We start from the raw sequence: 13,735 nt of genomic DNA, 5'->3' as shown, positions 1-13,735 counted from the left end.
AGTATTTTTCAGTATCGTTCTATGTCATTTCAAATGAGTATTTTTATGTATCGAAATATGTATTTACATTGTACATTATTAAGCATGAAAACTTGGATTTAAATAAAGGATTTTTAACAATCGAACTATGAATTCAAGTTAAGTAATTTAAGCAAAAAACTATATATTTCAAGTTAAGTATTTATGAAGTATCGAACTTTGAATTCAATTTTAGTAAATTAAAGTATCTAACCATGAAAGTAAGTATTCTTAGGTTTCGATCTATGTATTTTAAGTTAAACTTTTTAAGAGTTAAAGTCAAGTATTTTTACAACCTGCGACCGGCCATAGAGCAGTGCTCCGACATCGAGAAGTCTGTTCTTTTCAAAAAGCCTGGGAATTTACGACTTTGTTGGCTAACATCGTCCCGGTTGCTAAAGCCATCGTCATTGTGAAAAACATTCAAAAAACATCTAAAGAAATCCTTGGTTTTTATTTGCCGGAGATTTATTGATGGCGTTTGAACGGCCATCGGTGGCCAACGACGATGTGATTGGTAATTTCAATTGGGTTAACAGGCGTCGACTGCATTGAATTTTCAGCCGAGTTTAGACGGTTGAACAAATCTTTAGTGAATAAAACGTGAGTTGAAGATTCGATGTTCCAATTCTCGCTGATATTTAATTTAGCCCTCAACTCACATGCAAATTAATTTCAGTAGTGACTGATAAATCAGCAATTAGTAGTCACTCTATCAGTAGTGACTGATAAACTTTCAAAAGTAGTTTCTAGACTCAAATTCTTGTAAATTGTTAGCCTTGCTACTGTTAATACGATAATTGATGAGAAACTTTATTTATTAAATAAGTATCTGCTCTGCTCAGGATATGTTTACCCTTCAAGGTTAAATTATTATTACAGAATAATTATGCTAATGTTAATAGAGGACAAAAAAGTAACCAACCTGCTCAGGCTTGAGGCCAGGCGGTACTCACTTGTACTTCTCCAGCTCATGGGCCATTAAAAATATTAAACACATTACGTTCATATATTAATTAGTTATATATTAATTACTAGAGTACAAAGAAAGTAACTAACCTGCTCGGGCTTGAGGCCAGGCGGCACCCACGTGTACTCCTCCAGCGCGCAGCCGGAGTCGTCGTCGCTGTGGCTGTGCCGGTGGTGGTCGCTCATCACTCCAACTCCTCCAAAAACTCCCCCAACTCCAACTCCAACACCTAATCCAACTCCATTCTTCTTGGAGATGATGGATCCTTGTGCTATAGGTGAGTTTTGAGCTGAGGTTTGGGCCTGAGGGTTGGAGGAGGTTGAGGGCACGCTGTCCGATGTGGTTGTAGTTGTGAGGGCAGCAGTTGAGGGAAAAGTGGACACTTGAGGGGAGACTGAATCTGACTGAGGGCGTAAATTTTTGGTCGGTATTTGGGAGTTGGGGAAAATGTAGCTGTGGGGATTAGCAGAAAGCACGTGGAAACTTGGATTGGACCCCAAAGGAGGTAGTGGGTGAAACGTGGAACTTTGGGAGTAACCGTACGGTGGAGGGACGGACGAGGGTGAAGTAAACCTTGGTACTTGAGGGGAATTTGGTCCAAAGGTTTGAGGGGGATTATTGAGAGGAATTTTGGATGAGTTACTTGGACCTGACCCTAAAGAAGAAGATGGATATTGTCCCAGTAAGTTGGGCCCGTAAATGGGTGGACCAGAAGAGGAGGGGGGAGTATTAGGAACTCTTGGGGGAGTTGGGGACTTAGTGGAGGGAAATTGGGCTTGTGCCGCCATGGGGGAGTCGGGGGAGCTGGGAGAACTTGCCGACACGGAGGGAGTATTCACCCCGCTGTGTTCCTCACGGGGACACTTGCAGTTTCGGCACACCTTCCTGCAATAATAAAACAAATTAACATTAGCGAATAAAAGAACTGTTGCCTTCGTCGTACATATGGACACAAGTGAAAAAAATTATTTTGAAATCTTTCATTGTTATTCTCAAGGTGCGACTTTTGGAACAAAGAGCTATAAACATTCACCATAAAAGTTGTAATCCAGATTATGCTTGAACTGACTTTGACTGAAAATTTGAACTCTTTTGTTTTCCGGAAAGCAGAGAAGAATATTCTAATTTTAGGAAGGTATATCATTGTTTCAGGAAGGAGTATAGTAATGATTAAGGCATAAATATACCAACAACGCTAGCTTCTCAGGAGCAGCGTAAGTTAAGAATTAAGGTCATGGTGTTTCAAGAGCTTGACATGAAGTGGGCCACGGAACTCCATTAAAAAGTTGACTCGGAAATGTCGCTATGATGAAGTGTGGGAAATTTGCTGCTGCGCGTTACGGAGGAAGAGTCAAGATACCGAGGGCTTGTGTAAGTGTTCAACTAGCGATAGTTAACTTGTTAATAAATACTTCTTTAGACAATAATAGTTATCTAACATTAGTATTAGCAGCATCGAACATTAAAAATAGTTATCTAACCTTAGTGTTAGCAGTATCTAATATTAGTGCTGGCAGTATGTAATATTAACAATAGTCAACTAACACTGGTTAGAAAACACTTGTTGACTACAGTATATAACTAACACGAGTTAAAAAGGAAGAGTTACCGCTAGAAAAATAGTACTAGCACTTCACACTAGTTACTTAACTATTGTTACTTAACACTAGAAAGTAACATTATTTAAACACCACTAGTTAAGTAACTTGTGTTCGTTAACAATAGAAAATAATACTAGTTAGCTAACATTAGTTACGTCATTAGCCAATAATAATTATTTAATCTTAGTTAAGTAACCAGTGAGTAGTACACTAGCATTAACCAACACTTGTAAACTTACACGGGACTTCCGTATTAGTGTCGGGAATGTCTCAAGAGCACGTGTTGTATTCTGTTAAGTTTATTTGTCGCACGTTCTTGAGCTTCAGTTTTGTTATACATTTTATGTTGAATTAAATAAAAATAAGTCGTAAATGATCCTACAATTTCAGAGATCAATGTGTTGCTTAAAAGGGTACGCATCCTTTCATTCTCAAGGGACATCCTGTGCTTTATAAGTAAATTTGCATTATCATGTAATACTAAAGAGCATTTCAGAAAATAAATAAAAATTTTTTACTTCACTGGACAAGTTTTTTTTATCACAAAGAAGGGTTTGAGTGTTGCAAATGTCGTGAGTGCTGGTAAGATTGAAGGACAGAGACTAAATTCGTAGCCAAAACAAAACATCTTTCCGTGCATAATACAACGGAGTTAAAAGGCAAAAAATTAAAGTTTACATTTTACAGGAAACACAATAAGGAAAATAACAAAAAAAGGGTAAAGTGATTTACAGGAAACACAATAGACTAAACTAGCAGTTGTGCGATGGTTAGTGTTGCATATATTGCGAACATTTTAAAACTACGCCATTTGTTATGAGGCTTCATAATATGATTTTTATAAATAATGTTCATGGATATAAAAAAGCGTATTTGAATTACAATGACCCTACAGAGATGGCCGCGTATGTCTGATGTGAACTTGGAAGTTTTCTAATATTTAAGGTTTTGAATGAATATTTTTACGTCGTCGTCTTACGACAACGTAAAAATATTCCTCTCACACATTTAACAATAAGGAGTACCTTACGACAACGTAAAGATATTATCACATATTCCTTTTACAATCCTCGGCAAATCGAAAATTCTCGATTTAACTGATACATAAACATGAAAATAATCCTTTAGAATATCAATGCAAAAAATGAAGGCATGCCTGCGACACTCATTCAGAATGAAAAAATGTCAAAAAATGAAATCTTTATGGCTTAAAATTAGAAAAAAACTCAAGCAAGTGAAGAAAACATAAGGCGTCCCGGTCGTATTTTCTGAAGCGCGGAAAATAAATCTAAAAGTTTTGAATCTCAGCAAGCAATAAAAATGTGATTGATCGCTGCACGGCCTGCAGAAAAATAACGTTATGGCTGGAATAAGCAATAACACAACACATGTTATTATCTTCTTGCATTCAAAACAACTTTACAAAAAATAACTTATTGAAATCTTTCTGATAGGAGCTTGCATGTACTAAGGAATGTGATTATTTTTGAGCATGTTTTTCATGATTATATGATATGAATTTGTATAATAACATATATTGAGAGTATATTCAATACTATATACCGTAAATGCCATATGCCTCTTAATGAGATATTCTTGTTATCATAGGAAGGATAATCATTGCAAGTATAATCATCATCACTAAAGATAATCTAATCGCATCAATAAAGATAATCTAATCGCATCAATAAAGATAATCTAATCGCATCACTAAAGATAATCTAGTCGCATCACTAAAGATAATCTAATAACATCAATAGAGATAATCTAATCGCATCAATAAATATAATCTAATCGCATCAATAAAGATAATCTAATCGCACTAATAAAGATAATCTAATCGCATCAATAAAGTTAATCTAATCGCACTAATAAAGATAATCTAATCGCATCAATAAAGTTAATCTAATCGCATCAATAAAGATAATCTAATCGCATCAATAAAGATAACCTAATCGATAATCCCTAATATTTACGATCATTTGACCTCAATAAAATTCAACCACAGCCTCGTACTAAGCAGCTCTTCTTGAGCAATATAAATAATAGCGCAATAAAGCTCAGTAATAACAGCCCAGTAAATAATAGCACAATAAAGCCCAGTAATAACAGCCCAGTAAATAGACTGGGAATCTTAAACCTTGCTAACAAATTGTGGGAACAGCTACGAGCTCTCAAGGCTACACGTACGACACGTATACGTGTATAAGTGAAGTTATGAGACCTTAACTGCATTTGTATGTGTGCTGTATAAGTGAGTTAAAGAGCAATTGTGTGAGTGTGCTGTATTTCCTGTGTGGTTATGAGGTTGACGAGCGCAGGTCGAGGTGGCGGTGTGAAAGTGAAGAAAAATAATTAGATAATAAGTAAATAAAGATGGTGGGAAATAACACAATGCTTCCTTAAGGCAATAATGGAATGTGGATGGGGGGAAATGGCTTTGGAGCGATGTTAGTAATACCAATATAAGCATATCACAATATAACCTAGAATAAATGATGAGAAAATAAGTATCAATAATATGAAAAATGCAGGAAAAATTGATTAAGGAAAGAATAAGGAACACAAGAAACGTTGATGTGGATGATTTTACACATAAAATTTAAATATCATAAATAAGCAATACTAAATAGTGAGAACATTAAATACGTGAATGTGCTATAAGCTGATGTTAATAATGATCATAAATTAACTTTAAAAAAATGTGATCATAAATTAGAAAAAAATAATGCTTGTAAAATTTTATGACGTTTCCAATGTATTTATAATTATCTTTGAAAGCATTACAAAATGACTGAAATTAGTTATTACTATGTTAATAGTTGGAACTACACTGCAGCATATACTGAAATTAAGTAGAAGATTTTCTAGAATAGACGTTTCATTAGACAAAAAGATGATATTTTGTTTAAATATTCTTAACAACAGGACACTGTAATGAGTTGAACATTCCTTCCTGCACACACGGTAGTTAACGAGCTAACTACTCATTAGAGGAGCTACTTAGCTAAGCCACGAGGGCTCAAATTACTGAGCGGAGGCTCAAAGTGGCGAGGATCAAGTTACCCTCTAACCCTCAGCTGCTTAAGTTCTCGACCTTCTACCCTTCTGCCCTCAGCTGCTTAAGCCCTCAACCTGCTACCCTCTAACCCTCAGCTGCTTAAGCTCTCAACCTGCTACCCTTCAGCCCTCAGCTGCTTAAGCCCTCAACCTGCTACCCTTCAACCCTCAGCTGCTTAAGCCCTCAACCTGCTACCCTTCAACCCTCAGCTGCTTAAGCCCTCAACCTGCTACCCTTCAACCCTCAGCTGCTTAAGCCCACAACCTGCTCCCCTTCAGCCCTCAGCTTCCTAAGCCCTCAACCTGCTATCCTTCAACCCTCAGCTGCTTAAGCCCTCAACCTGCTACCCTTCAACCCTCAGCCGCTTAAGCCCTCAACCTCCTACCCTCTAACCCTCAGCTGCTTAAGCCCTCAACCTGCTACCCTCTAACCCTCAGCTCCTACCCTCTCTAACCCTACCCTCAGCTGATTTTAATCTTTTGAAACACTTTCAAACACTCAACTGAATATTCAACAGCACCTAGAAGTCACCCGATATCGCTTAAGCATTACTGATTAATATTGTGCTCAGAAGACACAAGAAATTGATTGAATATTGTCGCGTATATCATTAATACAGGAAGTTTGCTTTTCTTAAAATATATCCGCTTGATATTGTGCTTATAAGGAGTCGGTTGTTATTTAAATATTCTCGATTATTACTGCATTTAATTAGATATGTTGCAAAATTAGAATTATTTTAAAGGATGACGCATGTGCAAATAGTATTGGTATTATAGTTCGCCGAAAGAAAGTTGTTGTTACTCACAGGTTATGCTAATATTATGTTATGTTACTCACAGGTTATGCTAAAATTGTGATATGTTACTCACAGTTTATGCTAACATTGTGTTGTGTCACACAGGCTATGCTAAGATTATGTTATGTTACTCACAGTTTATGCTAAGATTGTCTTATGTTACACACAGGTTTAGATAAGAACTGCTGTACGCAAGCATTTTAAGAATGCGCTGTTAACAAGCGTTATAAACAGGCGTGGTCAACAATTGCAACAAACAAGCGTTGTAAACAGGTGTTGTAAACTAGCACCAGGTCAGAGGTCAGAGGTGCTCATGTTTTGAGGAACCTGCTAGAGGATGTCGTTAAAAAGCACATATAAGCACATGAATAATTTATTAAAACTGTTTTTACGAATTTTTATTCTTTTCAATTCGATATCGGAAAGTAAGAAGACTTAACAATATTTGACGAGTACTTTTAACGTATGTGGATTCTTTAAGATGTAGACTGGTAGAGCTACAGAGATACTACGTACACGTGCAGAGACGGTGTAGTAATAATAATAATAATAATAATAATAATAATAATAACAATAATAATAATGATAATAACAATAATAATAATAGTAATGATAATCATAATAATAATAATAATTAATAATAATAACATGATTATTTTTATGATTAATATTAAATTGCAGAGAAAGCTTCATCAAAAATATTTTGATTCCAATTACGAGACAATAAATAATAATTGAGGAACGACTGGACTGGCGATCGTTGAGCTAAATAACTATCGATAACTGTGATCGTAAGTTATAAATTTTGATGAAGGAGTGAAGAAAAGGATGTAATCCTCAGATGCTGCAGCTGAAGGCTATCATCAGGTGCTGTTTAGCTAGAATTAGGTTAACTAATTGATAAAAAACAGCAACATGAAAGCACAAACAGCGTGAACAGTTGCAAGAATAACAATGATAACAGTTCCAACAGCAGCGGAGAGTCAGACTCTATCAACCACAACCACACAGGCAATACAAAAAATAATAACAACATTAGGAAAAACAGCAGCAACTGTAAAAGCGGCAACGGTAATAGCAACAGCTGTAACAGCAATAACAGTATAAGCAGTTACAGTAACAGCAGTAATTCTAAAGGCACTGACAGCAGTAACACCAACAGCAGTAACAGCAAACAGCAGTAACAGCAACAGCGGTAACAGCAACAGCAGCAACAGTAACAGTAGTAGCAGCAACAGCAACAGCAGCAACAGTAACAGCAGCAACAGGAACAGCAGTAGCAGTAACAGCAGCAACAGTAACAGTAGTAGCAGCAACAGCAATAGCAGCAACAGTAACAGCAGCAACAGTGACAGCAGCAACAGTAACAGTAGTAGCAGCAACAGCAATAGCAGCAACAGTGACAGCAGCAACAGTAACAGTAGTAGCAGCAACAGCAATAGCAGCAACAGTGACAGCAGCAACAGTAACAGTAGTAGCAGCAACAGCAATAGCAGCAACAGTAACACCAGCAACAGTGACAGCAGCAACAGTAACAGTAGTAGCAGCAACAGCAACAGCAGTAGCAGCAACAGCAGCAACAGCAGTAACAGCAGCAGCAGGAGGTGTCCGTTGGCTACGGTGAAGGCAGTCGCGGTTTCGCATTTCCTGTTCAGCTTTTCTAACGCAATTACGGCGCAGCCTTGCCTGGGGACTGTACAGTGTACAGTGTACAGTGTATAGTGTACAGTGTACACTGTATAATGTATAGGCAAAGTGTACAGTGTATAGTGTATGATGTACAGTGTACGGTGTATAGTGTACAGTGAAAAGTGTACCGTTTATTATGTATAGTGTACAGTGTATAGTGTTCAGTATACAGTGTTCAGGGTACACCGTATAGTTTACAGTGTTCAGTGTACAGGGTACAGTGTATAGTGTACACTATACAGTGTACAGGATACTGTGACTTTGCACAGTGTTCACTGCAAGCACTAATCTAATTATTTTAGAGTGAGAGAATGATAATAGAATAAAAACCCTTCCCTCATTCTAATTATAGAGTGAAGCAATGATATTAAATGTTAATAAATAACAATTATATTAATTAGAAGAGAAATAATCACTTTATAATTGATTAAGGGATTTAGTTTAGTAATAAACTTTTCTTCACCACAAATATAACAACAACAGGGTCGTAGCTTATCGGCAACAGTGACTGGCGTTCGATGAACACTCGGAATTCTATGATCCGACATTAAAAATGTTGGTCGATTTATACGGATATATATGGAATTATACGGAGAAATTTGAAATTATATATATATATATATATATATGACCTTATGGTCTTATGATGATGAGTTTAGGACTTCTTAGTCCGCTTTATGGAATTATACGGAGAATTATGAATATTAGAAGCTATTAATACTTGAGTATTTTTTGTGAAAATCAGGCGATGAGATTTATAAAATCGGTAAAAAATATCAGGGGTAATAAACTATCCAATACAATTATCAATATTCAAATGTAAAGGTTTGATTTATTAAACAAATTGACTGTAAAGGTTAGAATCATTTGAAAGTGGTTTCAGACGGCATTACTGACAAGTAATGAAAGTAATATTAAGTGTTACATGCTTCACAATAGTAAATCATACTCCCTTCTTACAGTAACTCGTAGCAGTGATAACTTATTTTCTTCTACTTTCATAACCTTGCCGACACGATTAAGCGTCTGTTCAAATTATCATTTATGGCGGTTAAAACCATTCATCAGAGCAACAGTGCTAATTAAACTGTAAATTATCACCTTAACCACAGACTAACTGGTGCTGCAGTCCTGGTAATTACATCGAGCTAAGTAATGGTATTGCAATGACTTGATCACATCACTGCTGCAATGATTCCATTAGATCACTGCTGCAATGATTCCATTAGATCACTGCTGCAATGATTCCATTAGATCTTATCCGCTATCTGGGAAACTCACTCCTATATCCGCTATCTAGGAAACTCGATCCTGTATCCGCTATCTGGGAAACTCGATCCTGTATCCGCTATCTGGGAAATTCACTCCTATATCCGCTATCTGGAAACTCTCACTTTATTTAATATATATCCAGGCGCTGGAATATTGTGTTCTCGATCACTTAATTTTGAATCAAGACTGAAATCATCTGTAAAATCCGCGTGCTCAAATATCAGGTTTTTATTTGTGAAAAAATTTACGTGCTAAAGACATGTGCTGTTTAATTTATACTGTAAAATTCTAATGCAGAACTATATCATTATGTTGAAATTTACTGCAGTGAAGGTAGATTTTGCATTTTTAACGCGCTTTTCATCAATTTAATGTCATTTTTGCAGTTTTTAGAGGAAACTGTACGTGATTTTGCTTTATGATTCTACCCAGTCAACATAAATGAAGTGTACCTGATACGATATACATATTAATATAAATTATCCAAATCTAATGTTTTATTTGAATAATGTCTATAAAGTCAATAAACTAACTCGTAACTACAGTCAGACGTACTAAATAATATTATATCATTCCTCTATTCTTGTGACATAGGACGTATTTCTATTATTCTGATTCTCTAAATTAAATTCTTACTCCGCTTCACGTACACATTTTATTGGAAGCTTCACTGCAATTTTTTGTCGACTACAGAAAGCTTTCTCGGCTGACAATTTCCTCTGGATTTCCATCATATTTTTCAGTTATTTTTTAGCGCATTTTCTCATTTATGGAAAAAATGCACTATTGTGTTCGCCATGTCCGTCTGTCTGTCCGTCCGTCCGTGACCTCAAGTTTTCGTCGATGAGAAAATGCGCTCTCTGTCACTCACTGCAGTGAGTACTGAGAAGTATTTTTTTTAGCTAAATTGACTGTGCTTATTTCGATATTTTACATTATGCGTGGCTGGCGAAACACCGATACGAATAAAAATCTACCGACAAATAAAATGTTTTCGCCGACTATAGCGTGGCTATACAGTAATTGTGTTGTTGCTAAATGCCGCAATTATAAGTTGTATTTTCTTTGATATTGTTATATGCTGTAGCTTTTATTAATGTTTCGATACTATTTAGCAGCCCCTGTCCATATATACAGCTGTTGTTGTATTAGCAATATAATACAGCACATTCTGGTCCAAATATAGAGAGGTAATTATGATATTACGTTATAGTACATAAGATCTTAACACAAAAATACTACACTTGTTTATCTGGCAATATAATACAACAGCTTTTTGTCCAAATATACAGCTGCTACTAATATCGAGACATTGTAGAACAGTTAATTCTCTATATATACAGCTGCTACTTATATCGAGATACAGTAGAACACAGTTAATTCTCCAAATATACAGCTGCTACTTATATCGAGACACTGTAGAACAGTTAATTCTCCAAATATTCAGCTGTTATTAATATGACGATATTGCACAGCCGTTATGCTTGAGATTGTCTCGTCTGATCGAGACGCTGAAATATCCTCGGTCGTCTCGCCTTCTCGCCTCGTCTCGCGGCGACCAAGCGAGACGATCACAATGATCGAGATTTCGAATCCACGATTCGAGGAACCGGAGCAAATGTCGGTGAGATCGATTATATGTCTGCTCGCTTGAGTAAATCTCTGCTCGATCTGAACACGGAAATTTAAACATTTCTGAGTCAGGCTTGACGATTGATATTACTCATGTGATGATTAGCCTTCATATTACTCATGTGATGATTAGCCTTCATATTACTCATGTGATGATTAGCCTTCATATTACTGAAGGCAAATCATGCATTATGCAGGCTAATCATTAATGAGTCTGCATTTTGTATATTGAGTTTCGTAAGCGTCACTGAAAAAAAATGAATCAGATGACATTTAGTGCAAAATTTTAAGCCAATATTGAATATATTAATTCAGTGGCACTTCAATTATGTAAGTATCATCTAGTTATACAAACAATACATAATACACTTGATTCATTTGAACAGGGAATACATGTTCATTCATTATTTATATGAAAATATGCTATCATGCGAAAAAAACACTCATGAAATTATCAGAAAAATATTATAAGATATCGTATATATATAATATTCGAATATAACTTTTATTTAGAAAATAAATCTGGCATTTCAAAAATTATAAAATATCGATATTTTTTATTTAGAAAATAAATCTGGCATTTCAAAAATTATAAAATATCGATATTTTTTATTTAGAAAATAATCATGCATTTCAAGTCCCGTTACGGCGACGCTGCTCTGGAGCGTCACGGAGCTGCAACACTTCATTGGTGGAGCAACGAGCGATATAACATGGAGCTGCCAGCACACGCGTCACTACTTAATGGTGAGCGAGACGGTTAATGAGAAGGGCGTCTAGCTGCCAGGAGATGGTTAATGAGAAGCGCGTCTAGCTGCCAGGACACGGTTAATGAGAAGAGTGCTTAACTGCAAGGAGACTATTAATGAGAAGTACGATTAACTGCCTAGAGACGGTTAATGAGAAGTACGATTAACTGCCTAGAGACGGTTAATGAGAAGTACGATTAACTGCCGGAAGATGGGTAATGAGAAGCAAGCTTCGCTGCCGGAAGATGGTTAATGAGATCACGCTTCGCTGCCATGAGACGGTTAATGAGAAGCACGCCAAGCTGCAAGGAGATGGTTAATGAGAAGCACGCTTCGCTGCCAGGAGACGGTTAATGAGAAGCACGCCTAGCGGCCAGGAGACGGTTAATGAGACGCGTTTCTAGCTGCCAGGAGACGGTTAATGAGAAGCACGCTTCGTTGCCAGGAGACGGCTAATGAGAAGCACGCCTAGCGGCCAGGAGACGGTTAATGAGACGCGTTTCTAGCTGCCAGGAGACGGTTAATGAGAAGCACGCTTCGCTGCAAGGAGATAGTTAATGAGAAGCGCGCCTAGCTGCAAGGAGATAGTTAATGAGAAGCTCGCTTAGCTGCCTAGAGACGGTTAATGAGAAGCAAGCTTTGCTGCCAGGAGACGATTAATGAGAAGCATGCTTAGTTGCCAGGAGACGGTTAATGAGAAGCACGCTTCACTGCCAGGATACGTTAATGAGAAGCACGCATCGCTGCCAGGAGACGGTTAATGAGAAGCACGCTTCGCTGACAAGAGACGATTAATGAGAAGCATGTTCGCTGCCAGGAGTCGGCTAATGAGAAGCACGCTTCGCTATCAGGAGGCGGTTAATGAGAAGCACGCTTCACTGCGAAGAAACGTTAAGGTGAAATGCAGCAAGACGGTTAATGAGAAGCAGCGCTTCTAACCGTCAATTATTGTTTTTATTTAGAAAAAATTCTGACTTATTTACGAAATAATAACCAGCTTCTTTTTGAATAGCAGAGATTGTCGGAAAAATTTTCAAGATTGCTGATGGAGGCGATGATAGCATTGCAATCGCTCCGTGATAATTATTTCGCTCGACGTTGTCCAGCTTGCAATCATTACTCATCAGCTCGTAAGTAAATAAAGCAACTAATTGGGTTAAAAAATAAATATATTATATAATAAATTACATAAATTGGGTTAAAAATGTCATAGTTAAAAATTACGTACTTATATTATATGTCATCTATGATATTTATAAATTCAACCGAAACACGCGTGTTTTTCGGTATCCAAGTATGGGTTGTTAAACGGTCTTATTTCGTATATGTAATTGTTATCTTTATTTAACTATATTTAATATGAGAACATAATTTTGAGCGGGTAAGAGTAATCGGCATCACAAATACCTAATACTAGAAATGCTGACAAGATAATATATATACAATTGCAGCATCTAGAACTAGGATCAGTATAGTCATAGATTAAAATCTGTGTCAAGCCGAGCGATCCTGTTTTTCGAAAGTGTGTTTTTGGACGTGTTTTACGAGGTGTTTTCTGGACGTGTTTTTTTCGAAATGTCACGCTTTCCCTCAAAAAAAAAAAAAAGACATCGAGTTAGACACGGAACGAGCAATGGACGGTTGGCCGACCATAAATACCCTACGAACAATGGACGGTTGGCCGACCATAAATACCCTACGAACAATGGACGGTTGGCCGACCATAAATACCCTACGAACAATGGGCGGTTGGCCGACCATAAATACCCTACGAACAATGGACGGTTGGCCGACCATAAATACCCTACGAACAATGGATGGTTGGCCGACCATAAATACACTACGAACAATGGATGGTTGGCCGACCATAAATACACTACGAACAATGGACGGTTGGCCGACCATTAATACCCTACGAACAATGGACGGTTGGCCGACCATAAA

General features: G+C 37.0%; 1 protein-coding gene across 1 annotated transcript in view; it reads right to left on the bottom strand.

Moving 5' to 3' along the window:
- Positions 1-13,735, bottom strand: part of LOC108677170 — a 49,139-nt gene that overhangs the window by 10,964 nt on the left and 24,440 nt on the right. Inside the window, 1 exon segment of the mRNA XM_047883042.1 lies at positions 1,078-1,873. Within this exon segment, the coding sequence (XP_047738998.1) occupies positions 1,078-1,873 (796 nt within the window).

This window comes from Hyalella azteca, unplaced genomic scaffold (genome assembly GCF_000764305.2).
Source record: "Hyalella azteca isolate HAZT.00-mixed unplaced genomic scaffold, Hazt_2.0.2 contig11873, whole genome shotgun sequence".
Taxonomy (NCBI): domain Eukaryota; kingdom Metazoa; phylum Arthropoda; class Malacostraca; order Amphipoda; family Hyalellidae; genus Hyalella; species Hyalella azteca.
The sequence above is the reverse complement of the archived record's forward strand: the minus strand, read 5'-3'. Positions and strand labels throughout refer to the sequence as shown.